At 36.2% G+C, this 24,554-nt stretch overlaps 3 protein-coding genes across 8 annotated transcripts in view; 1 reads left to right on the forward strand and 2 right to left on the reverse strand.

Annotated features, from left to right (window-relative positions):
• Positions 1–6,493: 6,493 nt before the first annotated feature.
• Positions 6,494–12,951, reverse strand: LOC116247902 (guanylate kinase 2, chloroplastic/mitochondrial). 2 transcript variants are annotated; one of them, XM_031620348.2, is made up of 4 exons: positions 12,621–12,951; positions 10,032–10,163; positions 8,538–8,738; positions 6,494–6,987 (listed from the first exon to the last, which is right to left on the reverse strand). In XM_031620348.2, exons 1-4 carry the CDS (start codon positions 12,915–12,917, stop codon positions 6,649–6,651), a joined length of 969 nt encoding a protein of 322 aa, XP_031476208.1. In that variant the 5' UTR covers positions 12,918–12,951; the 3' UTR covers positions 6,494–6,648. The 2 variants fall into 2 exon arrangements, with proteins under 2 accessions (XP_031476208.1, XP_031476216.1); XM_031620356.2 differs by having other exon boundaries at positions 8,538–8,729; positions 12,621–12,950.
• Positions 12,952–18,870: 5,919 nt separating this feature from the next.
• Positions 18,871–20,250, forward strand: LOC116246132 (transcription repressor OFP14-like). Its single transcript, XM_031617842.2, has 2 exons — positions 18,871–18,948; positions 19,037–20,250. Exon 2 carries the CDS (start codon positions 19,128–19,130, stop codon positions 19,920–19,922), a length of 795 nt encoding a protein of 264 aa, XP_031473702.2. The 5' UTR covers positions 18,871–18,948; positions 19,037–19,127; the 3' UTR covers positions 19,923–20,250.
• A 2,703-nt stretch (positions 20,251–22,953) lies between these two features.
• LOC116262678 (regulator of telomere elongation helicase 1 homolog) overlaps positions 22,954–24,554 on the reverse strand; it is a 49,539-nt gene continuing 47,938 nt past the window's right edge. For all 5 annotated transcript variants that reach the window (XM_031642188.2, XM_031642176.2, XM_031642171.2 and 2 more), the window contains one exon: positions 22,954–23,434. In XM_031642188.2, coding sequence (XP_031498048.1) covers positions 23,418–23,434 — 17 coding nt within the window. In that variant the 3' untranslated portion in view covers positions 22,954–23,417. The remainder of the gene's footprint in view (positions 23,435–24,554) is intronic.

Here is a 24,554-nt window from a genome sequence, read left to right on the forward strand (position 1 = left end):
CTTCTTAAGGTCCCTTCCTCAATTGGATGCCTAATTGATAGCACAAAAACCATTTTAGTGTGAAATCCTTTCATGTGTACTTCTGGATAATTTTTTTTCTGGAAAAATAGTATTAGGACAGTGTTAGAGCAGAACTTTTCTTACCAAAAATTTTTCCGGCTGAAAACTTTCCTCCTTTCTAAGGTAACAAACAAGTGAAATATCTCTCATTCAATACACCCTTTCTTAGGATTCAGGTGAGCTAGAGGATCATCCCACCATAAATTAATGAGCGCTGGAGCCTATATGAAATTCTGGTTAAGGGACACTAATTATAAAATTTAAAAATTTTAAGGGGAACTAACATGTAAATGAAAAAAGTATTCAAAAACATCAATATAAAAACAAAAAAATAAAAAAATGGGGTCAGTGTAGACAATTGTCCACCCATAACCTACACCTGCTTTTGCCCCTGGCTTGTACATCTCTTCCTCCCCATTCATTGCACAAGGGAAAAGTGTCCATTCTACTTGAACTAGAAATCAGCCGCCTACCAAGTGCTAGTCCCCGACAGGAGGCGGAGGGACGGGTGGCCTGCCTAGGCCGTGGCCCCACCCTAGCTAATTGAAAAAAAAAATTACATTAAAAAAATTGAAATTTTTTAGTTGATTAATATATTTTTTGGTTTTGGGTTTAGTTTGACTCTACCTGGTTAAGTTAGTTGGACCGTTAGTTGGACCATTTGGCCTGTTCCTATAAAAAATCCTTGCTCCAATTCCGGAGCCAGTCACATGTAGGAGGTAAAAGAGGAAAAAAAAAAACTTGGCTTCTAACAACTCTTGGTAAATGATAAACTATGGTGCCCAAGTGAAGTGACATTTTTGTGTGTCACCAAGTTCACACATTAGTTTCTAACATTTAGAAAAAAAAAAATCCACGAGGGCTCCACTTCTAGCCAGTGGCCGGCGTCCAATGTCACCAAGTTGAAAGAACATCAAATTAGAAATTCCATATTTCTAATTTTGCTTTAAAAAAAGTAAATAAAAAATAGGTTATACTGCCCTCGACGTGGGTCTCTCTCTCTCCCTCTCTTTCTCTCTCTCTCTCTCTCTCTCTCTCTCTCTCTCTCTCTCTATATATATATATATATATATATATATATATATATATATATATATATATATATATATATATATATATATATATATATATATATATATATATATATATATATATATAGTTTTAATTATTGGGCAGTTCATATGTATCTCCCTCTCTGGCATTTTGTAATAGTAATGCTACCCCACCACCTCTTTCGTATGCTTATTTATTTTATGAGTTCTTGGGGTTGCTACTTTGTGTTGGGGTAATTTTTTATCTGTTCACTTTTTTATTTTATGATCACTTTTTTTATTTTATGAGTTGTTCGCATGACTGGTTTGTGTATGCCACCTTTTCATTTGTTGGCTTCTTTATTTTATGAGTTCTCGGCATGACCAATTTTCTTATGCATGTGCTTTATCTGTAATTCAGATCTTGACTTCTTTGAACGTTTGGCAGTTTGGTTGTTTTTCACTTGCATGCAAACTATTATATATTTCGAGTGAGCAAGAGGTTAACAACTCACAAAAAAAAAGCCGTTTAGTATTTAAAAGGCAAAAATATCAAATAACATATTTTTTTTATTGATGTCAGTAGACAAATCAAGAAATATATATATATAGTCAAAGTTGCAAAAAACAATTGACTACCAATAGTCTTTGAGTGTGGTCGGCAGATGGGACAAATGTCAGCTATCTAACCAAATTGACCACGAGGCGTTTGAATGACACTTTCATCTAATTCAATCTTATAAGGACTTGCTTTTATGACAATAAGTGTTTTTTTTTTTTTTTTGAGTAACGCACCGGAACCTGGTTTTCTATTAATCAAGGGAGGCTAGTTTCACTCCTTTTTACAAAACTAGATTTTGTTAAATCTTAGTTTTCTTAATGACACCCAAACACTCAAAATAGACAAAATTAGCACTAAATCTCTGTTTGCTTTTTCTTCAAAATATTTAACCATACATATATATGGATTCAAAATTTTAGATTAAAACATTAATAAATCTTAGATTTCTTTATCAGGTTTCAGTACTTATGGTTTTCCTTTGAATCTTATAGATTTATTTCTATGGCTATATACAAGAAGCCTTGGCTTCTCTTTCCTTACCTGAATATTATAAACGAATGCAAACCTATGTTGTGTCAACTAAATATTAACATGCAATCTGCAATGCATCGGACATGTGCTGTGAAAGGTTGGAGGATTTCTCTATTCCAATTGGATGGAAAATTTTAAGAATTATATATATGCTGGCTACCTCTATTGGCAAATTATTTTTTTTACTTCCATCCTTTCAAACTACAAAAATCGTAGCTAAATATCTTAAAACATCATGACCAAAGAAAACCTGTAGCCGATGTACTTTTTCTAGTAAGTTTGGGTAACGGAAAATTAAAAAATCCACCTAGCCAGCATAATATATATATATATATATATATATATATATATATATATATTGGCCCAAATCCACCTATTTATACAGCCGTCCCTATTTACCCATCTTATTATACTAATAAAACTACGGGGTCTCAATGAGACATATGTTCCACCACTATAAATTTTATTTTTAATAATTGGATTTAAGTAGACCTGGGTTCAATTATATGGGTCAAACCACGAGACCTAAGTTATTGTATTAAGGTCAATTGAAAATTTGTTAACTATATATATTCAGTGTTTGGCTCCGTCGTTGCATAGTGCCCTTTTCGATATAGAAAACTGTGAATGGGTTTTTCTCTAAAAAAATTTTTCTATCTCCGTCACTGTAGGTAATGTTTATTTACCTGCACAGTCCGCACCAGTGTCCAGGCACGCCACTGTAGACATCATCACTGACGTGGGAATTGTACCGCATGCGCTAACGTTGATTGGCATCCACATGCTTGCGCCATTGAAGTGGAGATATTCACTGATGCGCCTTGTTGCAACATCTGCGAGTTCACTTCAGCGACGCTACGTTGTTGTCAAGTCGTCAGCACTCGGTGCACCAGCAAATAGTATGACTGTTAAAATGATTAAAGGGCATGCAGTGTTTTTTTGCAACTCTGACGTGTTTTTACTGTTAGTGATTATAGCTCTGACGTTTAAAATGCATCGTCAATAAGGGCTCAGTGACGTTTTAACTCACAGTCAGAAATCCGCACATACGTTGCCGAAATCTTGGATAGTCACAGTAACTATCAGCCGCAAATTTTCCGACATTAGTATAGTGAACATACAGTGACTAAATAAATTCTGGTCGAAGTTCCGATGATGTAGATCATCTGTGTCCGTTTCCTATAGTGAATGCTGACCTTTTAGTGACGAGGAATTCCGGTCAGTGTCTATGGTTAATAAACGTACTACATTTGCGCTCTCTCTCTCTCTCTCACACACACACATATATATATATATATATTACACCGTACAAATGTGCTTGATGTTCATATATTATAAAAAACTTAGACAATCCTGCAAATCTGTCGCAGAACAATTATCTATTTTTCATTATACATTGTAAAAAGAAGAATCATTAAAACTGTATACAATTGAGCAAATCCGTCACAGTACATATATGTATACATTGACATAACGGCTTTTAAAACAGGAAAAAAAAAAAAATCATAACCAAGCTGTATGGCCATTGCCGCAGTGGCCTTAAAAAAAAAATGATTGGCTTACTAAATACTATATTGTTGCCTGCAGTTGTCTCAGTTATTGAGGGAATCTGCCTTGTGTAAGCTATGAACACAGTCCGACATTTCTACTGTTATAGCACATGATATGCTATTTTACATACTTAACTTACAAGCATTTGCTTGGATGCCAAGAAGTTGGTGTTGCCTTGAGCTACTGTGCAGATCTAAACGGCAGATATGAAAGTAAACAGAAGTGAAACGCTCATCCAAGTTTGTGTAGGCTGCTGTAATAGGCTTATCAACACTTGCCCTTGCGCACACACATACAGGAAAATTAAAACTAGTTGGTTGCCCTGGATGGTTGCATACTTAAATTTTGTCGCTAAAAGCACTATGAACCTGTCACTAAAGCATCACATACCATTACTACATCATTAAATATTGTTGCTAATGTCCTGTGGCTGAAGACTTTTAGCAATGGGTTCTAAAAATTTAATCATGCGACAATTTAACAGCCAGAATATATTTGGAGTGCGTTATTTTTAAAATTTAAAAATAAATAAGGTGAAGAAAATAAAATAACATAAATATAAAAAAATGTCAACGACATGCCAATAGCTGATAATATCGTGACCAAGTCAGGATATGTAATTTGTAATCCACTGTTTTTCTAGTGTTTACAGGATATCAGGCCCCATGCTTAGGCTTCTTGTCATAATTTTTTTTAATTCATGTCTCATTTCAAGCTTCATTCTCAAATTCACAATTTTTTAACCACGAGTTTACACTGATTCTCATGTTAAATCAAACCACCAAATCCCAAGAAAAACAAACACCCAGTTAACTAGTTAATTATTTATTTGAAGTAGTCTACGTAATCTTTCATTGTTTTTATTCATCAGTATATGATAACTTAAATAATTTAAGCATAATATATACCGTATATTCTTTGGTACACATTTACTCGTTGCCCGTTCATGGCAATACTTAAACCATGTAAACGGGGCGGTCACAGTCAAGATCATGCATATGAAATAATATTTCATTTTAAGTACATAAACAAAAGTTCCTGTCTGTAGCATGACGTTCAACGTGCCCGTCAAATGAAATAACAAAACAATTATTATATTTTTCATAGAATTGAACGGATCCAAGTGTTTGGTGCGGTCTCATAACTTTCCCTTACAAGGAGCCTGCATTTTTACCATAATCCGGAAACTATGACTTAAATTTTCAAGTTTAATTTATATACACTAACCTTTCAAGACATTCTTCCTTGTCCCCTTTTCATATATTTTTATTAGTTTTGCTACTAGCAGTCAAGTATTGATTATTGAGCCTGATTTTAATATCATACAAACACAGACTATATGTTTGGAATTTGGATGCACATAAAGTCCTGGAATAAGTTCGCTTAAAGCTTGCAACTGAAAGGGGAACTAAAGTTGTGTAAGAATTTGTGTGGTCTCTAGCTACAAGGTTCAACGATCAGCTAGTGCTTTTTGAATTGAGACGGTGTTGTGTGTGTTTAGGGCCAATTACATACAGTTGTGTTTGAAGTTTGAGAGGACGTTTGATAAGAAAAACATTGCACTCATAAAACAAGTGTTCATAAAACACGAGAACATTAATAATTCCAGGTGAGTGAGAGGGCTATCCCACTACACAGGCGAGAGCTGAAGGCCCCCCTCTTCTCCTTTGCAACTAAGGCTCGAGTTGCAACAGTACCAAGTGGTGAGATTGCCGCATGCTCGAACGTCCATGTAAAACCCACTCCACTTACGATACAAGGAGCATAGCTGAGTTTCAAACTAAAGACACACCTTCAAAGTGCCTCCAAGCCCACCATTTTGTGCTATGCCCCCTCGGGGCAAGAACATGAATACTTACTGTAGGAAATGCGATGGCATTATAGGCGTTGCTTCCAGTTCTATCAGCCTAGATATAATCATACAACGTTTACTAAAACAAAATCATTATGCCGTTGAACTAGTGTTGCAGGTAAATATGTTCCTAAAACACAATATTCTTTTAGGTGCTTTTTCAAGCACCCAATCACCTCTTCTTTTCTCTTCAAAAAACTCTATCAAACATGCGAACGACGTATGTGAAGCACTTCGGGAAGAAATACATTAGATCTGTCTCCTTTCGGTTGATGCTTTAAAGCAAATCATTAGTTGTTACAGAGATACTATTTTTATTGCAATCAACCAACGTGAATTAAAGTCTGCACTTTCCACATGACATGCCAAAATAAAATTTGGAGACGAGTATCACAACTTTGCCTGTAAAATAGCGCTAACAGAATTTGATAATTTTAATTTCTAAAGATGCATCATCTTTTAGGGATATTATTTTTTCTGCAATTGATATTTGGGGAATAACTACATCCGGTGCACTCTATGGTTTGTAACTCTACCAACATGAGACTTGGAGACGTGACTCTCAGACCCTTATCTGTGAAAAACAATTCTCAAAAGTCTTCGTACGGATATTTCTCTCTAAGAAAAGGTGAAAAGAAAAGCCTTTTGAATGATCCGCATGAGAAATGTCTTTAAAAAGAACATTGCAGAAGCAGTATATATCATACAGCGTTTGACCTCAACAGATCTAATGCTTGACTGGAAGCAACCACATGAACAAGCAGAGAAAAGGAATGAAGGTTTCCATGAGGCTTAGACTAGATTGCTGTCTAACAAGCTTCTGAATCCAAAGCTGAACTTGTGAGCATTCCACAAAGGCACAAACTTAAGGAGTAACTGTCAAAGTTATGATGGTGAATGCAGGCATGAACTAAAAATAGAAAAATTTCTTGCAGATATATTAGTATATACATAGCGAAACAAGGGAAAAAAAAATAAATGTTCCGCTTTGCACGAGAAGATAGAGGGGGTCATGGTGCCAAAGCATAAGAAAAAAAAGACGTACATGCATATTTTCACTGTTAAATATTTGCACTTCGCTGCCGAACTTTAGCTTTTTCAGCATCAATTATAGATTCTACCAATTTAACTGCGTTCTCAAGCTTTCCCTCAGCATTAACAACGACATAGTCAAACTCCTTTAAATGCCTTACCTCCTCTCGAGCAGTTGCTATCCTCACCAGGAGCATCTCTGAGGTCTCTGTCTTCCTGTCTATGAGCCGTTTCACTAAAGCTGTCTCACTCTCAGGGACTAGAAATACAAAGACCGCCGAATCCCCTAGTATGGCTCTCAGAGTAGCAGCACCTTGAATATCTACTCGTAAAACAATGTCAAATCCTTTGGCCATGAAGTTCCGAATCTGCATACAGGAACACCGCCACCAATAGTACATTCATGACTAGTGAAACATAACTACGATTAAAATCAACTAGGAAAAGCACATAGGCAACACGAAAATATGTAAGTACAGAGAGATGGAGAGGAGTATAGAAACCCAAAATAGAAATGAAAGGTTCCACTATACTGCCGCTGACATGGCTTTTGACATGTGTACCTAGCTAGCTGCATAAAAGGGATGAACATGACAAAGAACAATTACATCCAAAATGCAAAAGCTATCAATTTGGGGAATACATTAAGCAGCAAATCTTTCTGACATTAAGCAGCAAATCTTTCTGACATCAAGGGGTAGACAGAAAAATGGAACCCTATTCAGCAAGTGCCTTTGTGCAAGTTTTGTAATTTCATAGGAACATATTTGTGAGACAGCTTACGCAAATCTGGTAAACTAGGTTCCTTTTCTTTTTGCCCAATTTACATGACTTGACTGCATAGTAACTTCCATTTATGCCAGCAAAGGTGTCTTGAATTTTGTGCAAGCAAACTTATTCATTTGAGCCATTTCAAGAAATAAAAGTAAGGGTGTTTCTTGAAAAGGGCTCTCTTTAATATTACCTGTCAAATAAAAGCATAAGCTTCATCTTCTCATCTCTCCATGTGCATAATGACATAAATATAGGTTCAAAACAAAAGCATGGTCTCCTTCAAAGTGACAGTTTAAAATTTTATTTATTTGCATGAAATCACAAATATTGTCAATGCTGTGGAAAGGTGTGGACATATTATCATTCTTGGGAGAGCTGTCGACATCAGCAAGATATCATAACAGTGCAAAATATCACCTACGAGATTCCATACTCAAACTGACATTCTCAGGTCAGACATGCACTAGTTGAGTTCTATGGGTAGCAATTTCTCAAACCTAAGTGTGGCAACTCCTTTGAATCACCCTAATCTGAAAATAATTAAACCTTCAAGAATTCTAAAATTGGACAACAGACAGTAATTCTGATTTAATTGATCGTGAATACAAAACATAAAGACATTTACAGACCAGTGACATAGGGCTCTTCCACACAATACACAAGCCTAACCCAATCCATGTTTAAGTACTCACAACCACAAGATGACCATACAATACAAACCACAAAGATAAGTACTCAGCATGCTAAAACATACTAGAAAGTAGAAACTTACAGTACTTGAATTTATAAGTTAACAGGTAGGTGATTTTTTCTTTCGTTTTCTTTTTTTTTTCCTAAGAAGTAAGTACCTTTTTTCTGCACATATTTGAAAGATAACATGACATAAACCTATTATCTCATTTTCCTTATACTTATTTTCCTTTTTTTTTTCCAAAACTTAAAATTTTGAAATAATAATAATAATAATGAAGGGGGGAACAAATTCACAACTTACAGAGAAAAACCTTTCAGAGAAATTAGCAATTTGTTGTATCGTTCAATAAGATTATCTATCAAAGTTAAATAACATTTGAAAAAGTCGATGTAAAGAGAGCCACTGCATGACTTAGTACCATGATCATCTGAAATAAACAGAAACAAGTACCTGCTGCTTAGGAATTCCTTTATAGTCTCCATAGACAAGAGCATACTCCAATAGCTCATCGTTGTTGACCATTGAAAGAAATTGTTCTTTAGTAACAAAGAAGTAATCCTTTCCATCAACTTCACCAGGTCGTTTTGGGCGGCTTGTAGCTGTAATGACAAAGTGAATTCCCTCCCGCACTTCCTGCAGTCTCTGTTGAAACTATGATGATTTAGGCATTGGCTGCAGCAGTCATCACAGTCCATGGCTTTAACCAGATTGAACAACTAAAAACATATTTATCAACTCCTATAAGAAGGGATCGACAAGGCTGTAAATCAAGAGTGTGGATCACTGGTAATAAATAATAATCACAAGAACAGACAGGAAATGAACAATTAAGCAGAAAACATCCAGGATCCAGCCAGGAGCATAAAACAGGGAGAAAGAGAAAACAACCACAGAAAATTGAGATGTAAAATAGACTTTGGTTGTGAAACTTGGAAGAGTAAGAAAATTAAGAAAACCATTTGATTCATGAACATTGGAATATTCGTCTAAAATCTCATATAACATGTATTTAAAGACATTTTGTTCACTTTTTTTCAGTTTTTTCAGTTTCTTTAATGCCAAACAGTTTTTTTTTTCATTTTCTATTTTTTATTTGTTGCTAATCTACTTATCTTTTGATGTTTGTGTCATTAGTTTCTCACTTATTTTATTTTTCCCTCATTTTTAGTTTTTTAAAATTTTAAAAATTTACTGTATTTGTCCTGTTTTTTTAAAGTTCGTTGTATTATACCCGAGAAAAACCTCGCCGTTTAAAATTCCCAGATGCTATTTGTGACTATGATTCAAACAAATATAATCTAAAGGGCATGTTTAGTAGAGTTAAGATTTTGAAACAACAGAACTATGTATCAAGGTTTCTTGGTGATCACCCAATTTTGCTGGATGGAAAAACTTATTCTTTTGCTGAAATCCAAGCTAGATTGCATGTAGCAATATATACATATTCACGTGTCTATACATAAATACATATGTATAGATACACAAGAGAGAGAGAGAGAGATTGTAGTTTTGACATTGACAGGATTACGAAGTTCAATTATATGTCAGGTTACTGCTTCCAATGTGATCGAGCTTTACCTTTTACAATTCACTAATGTTACTGTACTCTCATTTTTACTGGTATATAATTTTACTTGTTTCAATTTGTTGATCTTGTCTCATTAAGCTAATCATGTGTATGTTTTTTATTTTTAAAATCAGTGATTCCTTCTCTGCCTTTCTTATTTTTCTCCCATTTTCGGAGCCGACTAGGACAAGCACCAACTGCTCTCAAAAGTCTAGCTTTTGCTTCCTTGGAGCTCTTAATTACACAAGTTTTCAGCAAAAATAAACAACAATGAAATGGATCAAAAAGAAAACGTACAGAACCAGAACATTCAAATTCAAACAACATCCAAATTCAAAGATCTAACAGCCAGCAACTATAACAAATGCATTTCATACCTTGATAAGAGCATCTTTTCCTACTCCACTCGGCCCACTGATCACCACAATCAAAGGATTTGTTGGTGGAGCTAGAGGTTCTGAACTGAAACATGAGCCTAGAGCTGATTCAAGTCCCCTCATCAATTCAACCTACCAAGAAGTTAGCCAGCCAAATATCATACTCAGTTGATCTACGGAAGGTATGAATTCACAACGTTGAATAGCTAAACGATCAATAAGAAACAAGAAAAGAAAAAACAGCCACCAGTATAAAGGACCAGGCTTCCAAATAGAACCAAATCCATTAATGTGTGAGTAAAGAAGAATGTTCCATTTCCATATGACACTCGATCCTGCATTTCTCCTCATGCAAAGCATGAAGAAAATAAGGAGAAAGAATAAGAAGAAAAAAACGAGGAAAATAAATTTTTTTAAAAAAAAATCAAACACAAGGTTAATATGAGAAGCGGCCTGAAATGGCCCATTCAAAGTATTTTAGCTATCATGGGGACCTGTATCAGAAAACAGGCCTCTGTATAGGCCAATAGAATAACACAATAATATTAAAAATTTATTTCCTAATTTTTGTTTAATTTTTTATGGCTGATATGACCGAATACAGGCTGATGGGCATTGGTGATAATGTGTAGTTTTTAAAGGATTTTGAGATGAGATGGAACTGGACATTGATAACACTGCTGGACGGTACCATGATCCCTCAACTATTGCCAAATATAGGTTGATGGGCATGGGTGATAATGAGTAGTTTTTTAAGGATTTTGAGATGAGACGGAACTGGATATTGATAACACTGCTGGATGGTACCATGATCCCTCAACTAAGTTGGGTGCACAGGCGCATTGTGGGTGAAGTTGTTAATAATTGATGATTATGATACTTTAAGCTCTACTTCAAGTGCATATATTTCTTTTATCTTTTTAAGTGTGTGTGTGTGTGTGTGTGTGTGTATACATATATAAATATATATAGTTATAAGCTTCTCTCTCTCTCTCTCTCTGTCTATAGATATAGATATATATATATATATATATATAAAGAGAGAGAGAGAGAAGCTTACAACTACATTTGCATATCAAATAATTATATACATATACATACACACAATATATATGTACATATATGTATGATTGGTAAAGACCAGACACTTAGGTTAGGGATAAAAAACCAGACCCATCAATTTTGTTTTTAAAAAAACTATTTTAAATAAAATATAAATATCTTAATATGTTTATAAACACTATTTAGATATAAAACATGCTTTGGTTTGTGTTGTTTTAATGAAAACTGTTGATTTTTTTTATTATCATGCCATGGGGGCCATTCATTTTTTCTTATTATAAAAACAGCATTAAAGTCTAACAAATGATCAACTTAGTGTATGTTTTGCATCAACCCATTCTTAAGGTCATATCAATAAGGTTAGATTGAAAAAAAAAGAACACTTTAAAAATCAAAATCAAAGGGTCTGGTTTTTATCCCTGACCTAGGTGTCTGGTTTTTAACAATCTTTCTCTTTCTCTCTCTCTCTCTCTATATATACACACACACACACACACACACACACACACACACACACACACACACCAAGCTTTTTTCCAAAAATGGCTCGCCAGAAAATTTTCAGCCTATATGAAAGTAAAATTTACAATTTTTTTCAACCTAAACAAGGGATCACAACGGTTGATAAGCAGAAGTGAGAGTTCGTGAATGTTGTAATTTTTGAGTGGGATGACTTTTGCGAAACAGAAACGTGTAAAGATCTAACAATGGTTGAATTTGGAAATCAAGTGTTAGGGTGGCAGTTGGCACTGACTAGGTAATACAATAATTTCTTAATCGATAGAAACGAATAAGAGCCATATCCAGCAGGGAAAAAGAGGTAAATTTGGAAAATTTCTTCTGCTAAGATTGTAAAAGTTAAAAAAAGAAAGGTCGTCTATTTCAATGTCATAGGCTGTCACAATATAAGGTTCTAGTTCAAAGACCCCCAGCAAGAGGAGAAGGATCAACAACACGATGAGATGAACTGTATTATTTGAATACTTCTTGTGGTGGTCGCCACTTGGAAAAGCAAAAGGTTTTCAAGGACGCTACGACATAGACCGATGAAGCACATCAAAGATTCAAAAAGAGCTGCTCACTTATGCAGAATAGCAACTTAGCAAAAGCTTATCCGTCTGGAGTTATGAGTCCTTCATGCCACCACCTGGTGGATCAGTTAGCTCGTCTCAGGCCATTCCAGGGCGTTCATGGCCATAATGGAGTAAGACTCGAGGCCGAGGCCGTGCTTCCGCCATTTCAATGCAGGACGCAGTTGGTGCTCTCCAAATATTCAACAATAAGAAAAGAAAACAAATTTATATACGCATATCGGTCCAAACAGGTCGAAATTCTCAATGTCGAGCATCTGGATAAGAAAATCTAAATCTTGAATCTCTAAATTCACCAAATAACCTAAAATCATGGTGAACAAAGATCACGGACAAAGGAAAAAAAAATGCTCAACCGAAATGCACAGAAAGAAAAAAAAAAAAAACACAACGAAAAATTTTCGCTTTTAAAAAAAAGGAAGACCGAGGGAATTACCCTATCGGCGCCAGGAGGAGGGAGAGGGGCGGCCTGCGACCTCCTTGTGCCGCAGGTACTGAACGTCGACGCCATGGAAGCGGAGGCCGAGAGACGAGCCCTGAAACCAAACTTCTTACACTCGGAGCTCGCCGGAGGAGAGTCGGAGAAGTAGAAGCTCCGGTGCCGGCGGGGCGTAAACGGCGAGAAGGCCAAGCGAGAGGGTCCAGGCCGCACCAATGAGTGAAGGAAGTGGCGGAGGGAGGAGGAGCCCTGCAGCAACGGGTTCCAGCCCATCCCCAACGACCGACTGGCCATTCGTTTCCCTCCCAAACCTTCGCGTTCGGAGCCATGGTTCATCAATATCGTCACGGTTTCCAAAATATCGGGATCTTTTCAGGTGCCGATACATACAATCAAATAAAGCAACGTTATGTTAAAAGACTTATTTATAGTATTTTCATTTTCATTTTCATTGGCGATATTAACACGTTAAAAACAGACTTCTTAGTCACATGTATTAGAGTATTTATTAAATTCAACTTTTTAAGGTGCTATCAAGTCCGAACTTATGTTGTAAAAATCGATTCTCATAGAAAAAACTTCAAAAAAATTATGTGTAAGAGTGGTATTCATAGCATCCCATCCGATGCAAAATTGATAGGAGATAAGGCTCCCTACCTTTTATTCCAAAAGAATAAACATAAGCTGTATATAGGAAAAAAAAGTAGTGTTTGATAGTCTCGGATCTCATATTCGAAGTTGTATTAAATGGTATGCATGGTAAGATCGAGCACCAGTTTAAACAAACTCTTGGTAGTAAGGATTTTAAATCCACATTACATGTAAAAAAAAAACCATAAATTTGAGGTTGGGAATGGAGTTCGACCTTAAATCCACTGATCGGAGAACGATCTCAGCTTTACAGAAAGACAGACAAACCCTAAATAATGAAGAGGGAATAAGCCTCAAGAAGAACTTGAAGCCCAAAAGAACAAAAGATGAGGGTTAGGATTCAAAACTACTAATATATATAGTATAGGCAATTTACATATGTCACTTAAAATCATCTTTACATAACGTTGGTTTCATGATATTATTGTGTAGTTAACTAAATTAACTGGGCGGTCCCACTTCCTCACTTGTAGGTTCGTAGATCCTTGTCCACTAAAAAATGGTAGGGGACTCATTTTCTTTCAAGAATGATTCAGTTATCCATGTGAAACTTATTCACCGACATTCAAGAATGCGTTCAACAAAGAAAGGATTTTATTTTGTTGTTGTGGCTTTAGTTTACTCTTTCTGAGATCAGCTGCATTTAGAATCAATCTTTTGATTTTGCTTTGTTTTGTTTTTCCAGAATCGTTCTCATTTTCTTTAGTATATTGCAAGTATTGTTTTGTCTATTTTACAAACGGTAGACTAGAGTCGAGTCTGCTGCTGGAACTTTTTGTGTAGTTATGCTTCATGTTATGCTTGTATGGGTCACTTAGCTGACTTGGAAAAAAGCTAAGGCCATGTTTGATAGATTCGGACCCGAGATCCGAGAGACTGCTTTAAATAAGATCTTAATTTATACATTGGATCTTAAATTCAAATTATATACACAAAAACTTTGGATTTAAGATAGAATTGGACTTGAGAGGGGGGAGTTAGAGGTCTATAGTCAGGGATGTCAACGGATTGGATACCCTTGATCATATCTATTTTTTTGGATATTTACATATTCGGATTCGAATATGAAAAAAGTGTCATATCTGAATCCAAATCCAAAATTTGATTTTACAATCTGAATCCAATCCAAATCCAATTTTTATATTTATATCCAAATCTGAATTTTGAACCGAATTTGTTATTCAGCATGAGATACAGGATCCTTGTCTAGAAATAAATCTGATCTGAAACTGATCGAATATTTATGTAAATCCGAATTCAAATCGACTTCTAAATAAAATATTAATTTTTTTTCATATCTGATTTTTTCGAATCAATTCAGTCATGAATTCAATTCAAATTGGATATATTGATGTCTCTGTTTGTATGGCGTAAGCCAACATGAAAGAGCAATCAAAGGGCAACCAAAGGACATTAAACAAACACCAGATTTCCTAGGTAAAAATGAGGAGTAGGATTTTCAGCACATGGTCAAAACCTCATATTTGATGGCGATAGAAGGATCTTTCACCCCAGGGGCGGAGTCAGCATTTTGTTTAGAGACGGGCCAAATAATCCAACCTCAAATTTGGGTAAAAAAATACATTGAAAAACTAATTTTTTTTTATTTTTCTAATATTATTTTTTTTTCTAGTTCGGGGTGGTCCACGGCCTAGGCGGCGGCCCCCCTCCCTCCACCCCTGTCTGACCCTCTTTAGTTCTCAGATCCTCAGTGATCTCAAATCACCTTACAAATGGCGACATGTCAATGAAGGAATGTACGTGGGCGGTCACTGTATCACTCATTCCACCAAACACAAACACGGTGGATGGGCCAATGCATTCAGGCCTGTTTCTGAAATGCACAAAAATGAGGGAACAATAAGTTCTCATTCTATGCGCTTTAAGAACATGAACACGAAGTTCTTATTCTATGCGCTTTAAGAACATGAACCAAATATTCCTCCAAGTAAAGATCAAATCTGTTTGTAGCTGGTGGCGATCAGCATCCATTTGGTTATTAGCTGGTAGAAGTTTGCTCATCCTTCAAGCTAGTTTTGGATAAAAACGGTCCTACATACCATTCTAGTTGCAAAGAATTTAGAAATGTGATGGACAAAAACATTATCTGAAACACACCATTCCATTATATTTTTTATACATTTTCACGGACAGGGACAAAAAACCATACCCCTTGAGATTGATGGTTAAACCATTTTTTATGTAATCTACCCTTTATATATATATATATACATATATATATATAAAGTTAATTATTATTTTTAGTTTAACAGTGTTCTTGTAATAATAAAAAAACAGTCTCTTATAACATCAAAATTTTGACAGTAGAAAAATCAGTATTTTTTGGACTTGTGTTGGTTGAGCGAATCTCCACATGCTCTATGGGGGCAGGGGTGGAGGCAAGGGGGTTGGTTCGGTAGGGGCCTCTGCTGTTTTTCATATTTTAAAAAATTCAAAAATTTATATATATATATATATATATATATATATATATATAATTTGAAAAATCTATTTCAACCCATGTTAAAATTTTGAAACTATAATTCAGTCACTGCAACAAAAAAATGTTGGCTCCAACCCTTTATTTAGGAGAGGGGATATCCCAAAGAGGCCCAAGTACCTCTTCATTTTTCTTTGAGGACTTAGGTAAGGTGTAAGATGTTCATTAACTAGAGTCTCATGCATCCATCATTTGCAGTTTAAAGGAGTAACGGTTATGAGAATCTAATTGATGACTGCATGTCACACACAGGCTTTCAATGATGTGAAATTTGAACAACCACATTCTTCTTCTTCTTCGTGCTTGGTGGAGGAGCACCAAGACATTATTAGTCTCCGTTTAGAGAGTTTAGTCATGCATACACATAAAAGTAGTTGAGGTGGACATCCGGTCAGGGCCCAGGATTTTTTATAAGCTTGTCCGTTGATAATTTTCTGAGCCTGACCTAGCCCATCTATGATATGAATGACTGGTTTTGTCCTGACCCTGCGGCTAACGAATTTTGTTGGTGACCGACTTGTTGATCTAATGGTTACAACTTTTCCTTTTGGTGCAATTGATCTTAGATCTCAAACGAAAGAGGAAAGATGTTGAAAGGTTGATCCAAAGCTAACTTATCATAGCCCGCACTTGATAGGGGAGAACGTTTTTTTCTTGTTAGAAGGGGGAAAATATCTCTGCTATTTCAAACAATGTGCAACGGCAATTTTAATGGATGTGTTCCACAGACAGAAAGGTTATCCTTGCTTTCAAACATGCCGGCAAGGTTATCCTTGCTTTCAAACATGCCCGCAAGGTGTAAGGTATAGTCACAGAAAACACGTTTCTTTTTTTTAACTTGAAAAAATGTGATAAATTAACTAGCCGTTTAAAACTTTAAAAAACATGTTTTTTGAAAAAAATACGTTAAAAACGAAAAAATGTGTTTTTAACGTATTTTTTTCACTTTTTTTTCACTTTTTGGATTTGATCTTTCTTTCCTTCTTTCTATATCTATAGTGGATAATGGCAGATCTTAATGTTAAACAGTTTTTTTTTATTTGTTGCAAATCTACTTGTCTTTTCATGTTTGTGTTATTAGTTTCATACTTATTTTATGTTCCTCAATTTCTATTTTTTAAAAATTTTAAAAAATTATCATATTTTTAACATTTTTTTTTCAAGCCCACCGTATTATACCCAAAAAAAGCTCTCACCGTTTAAAACTTCAAGACGTTATTTGTGACTATGGGTGAGTCGCATATTGGATAAGAAAAAAATTCGGATACAGTATTACCTTGTTAAGTAGACCAGGTTTGGACCCGATTTTAGCAAAGGCTGGACCGATCGATGCCCCCTCTTCCATGATGGCTGACGCTAGTGAGCTGAGCCCACCTGACCCACCATGGGCACGGCTCGGTTCAGGCTTTTAATTTCTCATTTAGTAGCTGGTGGTACTGTGGGACGCACATGGGTGATTGAGCCAATGCGATGGGCCTGAGTTACTTGAATTGTACATCTTCCATACGTGAAAACCTTCAATTTAAGGTAAGGTTGTAACTGTGGGGTTGAACACTACTTTGTAACATGGGAACTATTTATTGCAAGGATATTTGAACATTTTCTTTTTTGGATTATAAATTTTTATGAATATTTTCTTCTCACTTCACTGATTAATTTGAATGTAACTAGAAATTATTTATATACTCATGTCTAATTGGAAATATATAATTACTCAAAAAATGGAAGGATGAAGACAACTAACCTTAAGAATGACAACCTTCAACTCACATCAACACTCGTCAATACCATCAGGCTAGCACCCTCCATAATCGAACCGACGTCATGATTAATATATATATATATATATATATATATATATATATATATATATATATATAGAGAGAGAGAGAGAGAGAGAAGTTAATATTACAAACTGAGTTTCATTGAAGTTGGAAGCCAACCACAAAAGTACTACTTTCACCCATATACGTTTAACTTAAAAATTGAGCAAGAGTAGTGCATTAGTTCTGGTATGACTGTACCATCTTTAAGTATGAAGGTTAGCATGGGAATAAATTTAGAGTTTAAAATAATATAATAGTCATATAGGTTTTGATCTCATATTACTTGATGATTTTTTAGTTCATAGTTGTTACTGGCGCAGAGAGTTGTTTGGTCAATTTCGAGTTACATCATCACGGTTGGTACCAAAGCAGAAATTTGCGAGAGAGGCTGCAAGAATCCCTTTGCTGGTCCCTTCTTTTTTTGAGATCTATGTGTTGATCACTCCTTAGATACAAAAAGAAGATCAAGTTCATTGGGAAAGCAAAGAAAATTTAAGAGGAGTCTCTCTCTTTTTTTGCACAGTAAGCTAGCACGAATTAGTGTTAGTTCATTGAATGTCCGACCTTTTACAATAATGTTTCAATAGCCAGCCAGCAGTTAATTAGAACGTGCAAAGTTTTCTTTAGAGTAGGCGTAACTCTTGGGATTAAGACTGGTCAGTTTTTGTTTTAAATTTTTAAGGCATCAATTCTTTGTAAATTATTGATTATCGACATATAATTTGAAGCACGGAAAGTAAACTCTCTATCTTAAGTGGACGAAAGGTTAGGTGAGAGTTTTGGCTCTAGTTTTTTTTAAGTGGTAGAATAAAATACTTTCCTATTCACCAAAAATTAGAACATGCAAACATTAAATTCTATTAAATTACACTTTTCATTAACAAAAGCGTTATTCTCGAGTCTGATTTTTTTTTTTTTTAATTAAAATCAATCGTTAGATCGCATTCAGTTTTGGTTTTATCAACCGAATTTGGTAAGCCTGCCGAACAAGACAAGTGAATTCAGTGATAAGAATCTGATTTTGAGTGGAATTTTTGAAGCAGCCGATTCAGCTAAATTTGTCAATCCGCAAAAAATATTACAAAATTAGAACTAAAAACTCTTTTCATTTTAAATCAGCGAATTGATGCTATAACACTGCAGCAAACTAAAAAGCAAACTAGAAATAAAAGAAGTAAAAAGATCCACAAAATTAAATTGTTGCATTGACTATACTAGAATTTGGTGGGTCGATCGTCTATATAAAATGACCAAGAATTCCCCGGACTGCGTGGTGTCATGGCTGACAAGTATCATATGATAATGCAGATCTCCAACTGTCATAGATCTAGCAGATAACCATTGGCTGGTAAGTGAATGAAACTTCAGAAATTCCTCCAGATTTCGACACTGATCGGACAACTCAATTCTCTCTCTCTCTCTCCCTCTCTGTACAGACTATAGAGTATCAGACTACCACCACCACCAACAACACCATTTTCACCGCCACCGCGCTACTGCTCGCCAACACCATAGTCCTGATAATAGATGAGACAGAGCAAAAAAATTAAGATGCCAAATGCTCTCCACAAAGCGCTCCATGAATACTTCTTCAAGGCGAGAAGAGCAACACGATCTTCAACGGAGAATTCCGTAGCTGCTGCCACCTCGTCTTCTTCCCGCAGCTCCGCCACCTCATGGCTTTTTTCCGCCTGCAGGTTCCCGAAGACCGCCTCCTTCGCGACTGACCGGGAGGTTGAGGCGCCTGCTGGAATTCACCACTTCAACACTCTGTTCCTTGCAGACGATTCCGGCCACCTGCCGGAGTTCACTTCGATTTCCTGCAGCAGGTCGAGCGACTTCTCGACAACCGACTCCGGTTGCGTCCCCCACGATCTTACCAGCAGCGGGCGGTTCTTGATCGTGCCAGAGGCACCTAATTCCACCTTCGGCGTCAGCAACGGACTTCCGGCGGCCCCGGCTATTACGGAAACAGAAACCCGGCTCGTTGGGCACAGCGTTGCCGTCACGACGTACTCGCCGGATCCGTTTCAAGATTTTCGGCAGTCGATGAAAGAGATGGTGGAAGCGAGAGCGCATGAGCAAGGGGTAGATTGGGACTTCTTGGAGGAGTTGCTCTTCTGCTATCTAAAACTAAACCATTCCCGCGATCACAGATACATTCTCGCCGCGTTCGCGGATCTGTTGGTGAGCCTCGGCACCGATCAGCTGCCCGCGTCCCTCCGGCCGGTCCGGTTACAGGACACGCCGGTGCAATCGGTCAATGGGCAGAAGGCGAGAAGGAAGAGTACAGGTATGAGGGAGAATCCTGCGAAAGTTTGACCCATCTACAGGCGGAAGACAAGCAGGCGACAGTTTTCTGAGCTTAGAACCAAATGGGTCGTCGTTGTTTCTCCCCACCTGAAAAGGTTGAGCCATTTCCGGCAAAGTAGATCGCTTTTTGTTACTAACGATGCTCAATTTCCACCGAGGAAAGTCCGAGTCGGATAGAATACTGAACCGAGTTAGACAATTTGGTTGTCCGGACCGGTACATAGTTCTCCTTGTAAAGTAAATCATAAAAGGTGAGGAAGAATCTCTGTTTGTGACGTATCGGAACTTCCGGTTCATAAAACCGTTACAATTTTTTTGGAACTGTATTTTGATGGCAATCGCCTGGGAATTAATTGGCATGGCATCCCGGCGAGAATAGCAGCAGTTATTTTCACGGGAAAGGGTCGGCAGTTTGGATTTTCCGGCTGCAAAATTGTAGGAGGACGGCTGTCTTTTCCATGTTTTTCTCTTTTCCGGTTTCTTGTGTCTCTTTGGCTTTTGTGTTCATTTGTATAGAAGCGTGAAAGACGCCCTGTGAGCATCAGACTCGATTCTTTTTGTTCGTTATTCTTTATAAATTCGTTTATTTTTTTCAAATGATTTATACTGACATCGTAACGTGAGTGCCACTCTTGTTCACATGGGCCAATTAAAGGCACAATAATTCCTCGAATTTTGTTTATTAAATTAAAAGCAGAGAAAATGGCCTGCATGACATCCAATAATTCAAAGATAAAACGTTGGAGATCTTCACATGAGCACCAGTTTTTTAGGTCTAATTAATATATGCGGCTAGGTCTTTTATTATTTACATAACACCCCCTCCCCCATGGCTAATTTGTTGAATTTTTGTGGAGAAAATGGCGTGCCTGCTGTCCAAAAGTACATTGTGACATCAGACTTCATGTTTCATATTTCACTATGGCTAATTTATTTGATATTGTTCTTTTCTGTTTCTTATTTCACTATGACTAATTCATTTGATATTGTTCTTTTCTGTTCTTATTTCATTTCCTAGGTCTAAACACCGGGTAAGCAATCAAACGAGTCTTATCCAGGTTCATTTCTTAAGCAAGAAAACCTGTTCAAAAAATTACTTGAAAGCACGTAACCAAGCAAGCTGAGCCTAAGCTCAAACTTTTGGTGCCGAACACGAGTCGGCTCATTGTTCTGAAACGTTCATATTCTTTGACGCAAATTTGAACTTTGGGAGATGCTATATTTACCCAATATGTGTACATAATGAAGCATACATATAAGCAAACGGCCCATCTTCATAGATGTCAATACATGAGAATTGATGACAGGAAAAACAGTTCACAAGTTGGATCAACCCATTGCAGCCCTGGCTTGAAGTATTGACATGGTTGCCAACACTCCAAAACAGGTATTAACGCCAATTCAGTTCCCGGCGACATTTAATGCAGTTAGATTTGACATAGGCTTAAAATCTGCAGTAATTTTTGAGTTTGGGATTAAGATAAAGATTGAAATAAAATCTTTTGTGCACGAAATGTATATGCTCATTGAAGTTTATCTAAATACCAAGCAACCATTAATAGTTAAATCTAAGATAATTCTGTTAGTTAAGCCTGAATCCAACCCAAAAAGACAATGAAACGCATATACTCATTGAAGTAGATCCAAATACCAAGCAACTATAAATACTTCAATCCAAGATAACTCTATTAGAAAAGCCTGATTCCAACCCCAAAAGACAATAAGAAGCAAACATTTGACCTAAAACCAGTATTGGTTTATATTGGTCCGTGCTGGCCGATACATGTCATCCTGTTGCTGAAATGATGCAGGGCTAGTAATGGTTTATATTCTTTTCTATTTTTATCAATTTAGGATATTTTAAAGTATTTTAAAAATAGAGCGACAAAAGCCAACACTCACCAAGATGGGCAGCCAGCTCCAGTTGGGTAGCCACCTCCAGCTTGAGTTTGACTCAAAAAAACTTAAGTTCTATGTCACATAGGTACGGGTACGAGTGCCGGTGCGGATAAGAACCATTTTCAAAAAACTTGGTGCGGGGTACGGCCGTACACACACATGCACATATCCATATATATGTCAAAAAATTTCAAACAGAATAATATATTTGCATATATATATATATATATATATATATATATATATATATATATATATATAAATTACAAACAGAATAACATATTCATAAATCATAATCCAAAATTTATCATTCTTTATTTTCATTCTTCTCAGTCCCAAATTTACTAAACAGAGACCGAAGAAAATCACACGTGTACAAAAGCATAAACACAAACAAAAGAACAACATAAACTTTTACATGTAAAAATCGAAGCAAAAAACGAATCCCAACACTACAAAGCAAAAATGAAGAAAAAAAGAGGGAAGTGAGACATTACAATGAGGGCTTCGAAAATTTTAACGTTAAAATGGTTTAAAAGGTTAAAATGTAAAAATCGTTAACATTAAAATCGGATAAATTTGAACTCAATCAACTTTGACCGAGTCTAAAAAAGGTCAAAAATGACCTTGGGTGCGTTGTGTAGTACCCTGCCGTACCCGTGTCATACCAGTACTGCGCGTACCCCGTGTGACAGAGCTTAAGCTCTTAAGCTCGAACTCAACTCAAACTTGAGTCCAGCTCGACTGAACAAACTTGAGCTTGACAATACAATGTCGAGCTCGAACTCGACTCGTCTATGTTAAGCATGTCTTTTTTCTTATAACTCGATTAACTTGTTTAACTAGTTTAGTTGCTACTCATTTAATTATTTTCTCATACCCTTAAGCCGGATGTGTGCCCCATCTATTGTCCAGGCACACATTCAATTTACCCAACCCAGAGCAATCGCTTCACTCTGAACCAGGGATAGAGATGGATTGGCCAAGCCAGGTCATGGCACAATGTATACAACACAATGGTCCTTGACATCAACAGCAGAAACAACAGCAACAACAAAAGTAATCATAATAGATATCTATTAACATGGGAAAAGAACAGAGAGTCAGATCAACCAGAATCTGGAGTCAACGTAGCTGATGCTTCAACTAAAACTGCAATAGCATGATGTTTGATTGAACATTATTACTTCAAAATTTTGGCGTGTGACTTAGATTACAGGCGTAAACAAGATTCACTTGCTACAGAAAATGAACACACCGGCATCCACCAACACTTGGCTGGAATCCTGGCTACACCAATAAGGAAATAAAATTTTTATCTGAATGATACATAAAAAATATGCATTGCACAAGGATGTGCCTTTTACATGCTAAACAACTTATCACTTCATCCAATAAACAGCCAGAATTAAGCTGAAAGCTGGACAAACGAATTGCATGACATATGAAATTTGAAACATTGGCCTCGAAAGGATGAAAACACATGCTTCTCTAGAATGAATTGAGTAAGCCAGCCCAAAGAGATCGTACATGAAAGTTGCTCTAGGAAGCGTTGAATGAGCAGCAAGTGTTTGACTACCAGGAATATGAGCATCAATGACATAATTAGCGGTTCCACTCATCTGAAAATAAAAAACACTAACATGACACATCAAAAGGGAAATGCAGCTATTCTTCGTCAAGTGTTGTGTACATAGTACAAAATGGAGTCACACGGGATTACATACAAAGACACAAATTTATAGTTCAAAGTTTGCGTCTTTGTTTCTTTTTTATATATGCCGTATGTGTTCATCAGTTAACTGCACGTGGAATTGATCTAGCATCTCATACTGCAGGTAGCTTAGCTGAACCAAGTGTTGTATTTAAAGGTCTGTTTTTCATATAAGTGGTATCCAGTGAGTTGGATAAGGAACCCACTGTGTGAAATATATACATCATATACATGAGGTCGGGTTCACCAAATAAAACAAAGGGTAAGATGAGAAGACATTGGGGCTGTCTCTGTGTGTGTTTTAACACATTGTGCATGTTATACTGGTGTGATGTGCGCAGAGTAGTGGTACGCTTGCTACACAGATTTCCAAGCAAAGAGAAATCTTTTGATTATATCAGTGTCCTATTTACCGCATTTAAGTGTTACCATGACATTTTAATCAAGTTCAGATGAATCATTATACAAGGATGTAATAATGTATAAAAAATCAAGTGCAAAACGATAAGTTACAAAATGGTGGAAACTCTCATATATATATATATATATGTGTGTGTGTGTGTGTGTGTGTGTGTGCATGCGTGTGTGCGTGTGTGTGTGTGGTGGAGTTTCTTTATATTCTTTCAAAAGAAAATGCAGCTCTTTTAGCTGTCAGCAGTTCCAAAGATTTCTAACCATGGGAAAGTTTCCAACACCTAGAATGGTCCTTATAAGATAGGGATGGTTCCCCTTTCTCGTAGGCTCATAGGAAAGTTGGTAAAAACCACACTACTTGGGTAAGAGACAAAAAATAGACCCATTAAAATTAATTATGAAGTTTCTTTTCAATCTAACCTTATAGATATGATTTTAAGAGTGATTTGGTGAGAAATGTACGTTAAGTTGGTGGTTTTTTTCCTTAACTAATGTTCTTTTTTTAATGACAAAAAAATGAACTGTCCTTAATCCTTATAACATTAAAATTTTGATACTTGAAAGATCGATTTTTTCTTCAAAAATGATTTAAATTAAAGCATGATTTATATTAA

The sequence above is a fragment of the Nymphaea colorata genome, chromosome 1 (assembly GCF_008831285.2).
Source record: "Nymphaea colorata isolate Beijing-Zhang1983 chromosome 1, ASM883128v2, whole genome shotgun sequence".
NCBI classification, from domain to species: domain Eukaryota; kingdom Viridiplantae; phylum Streptophyta; class Magnoliopsida; order Nymphaeales; family Nymphaeaceae; genus Nymphaea; species Nymphaea colorata.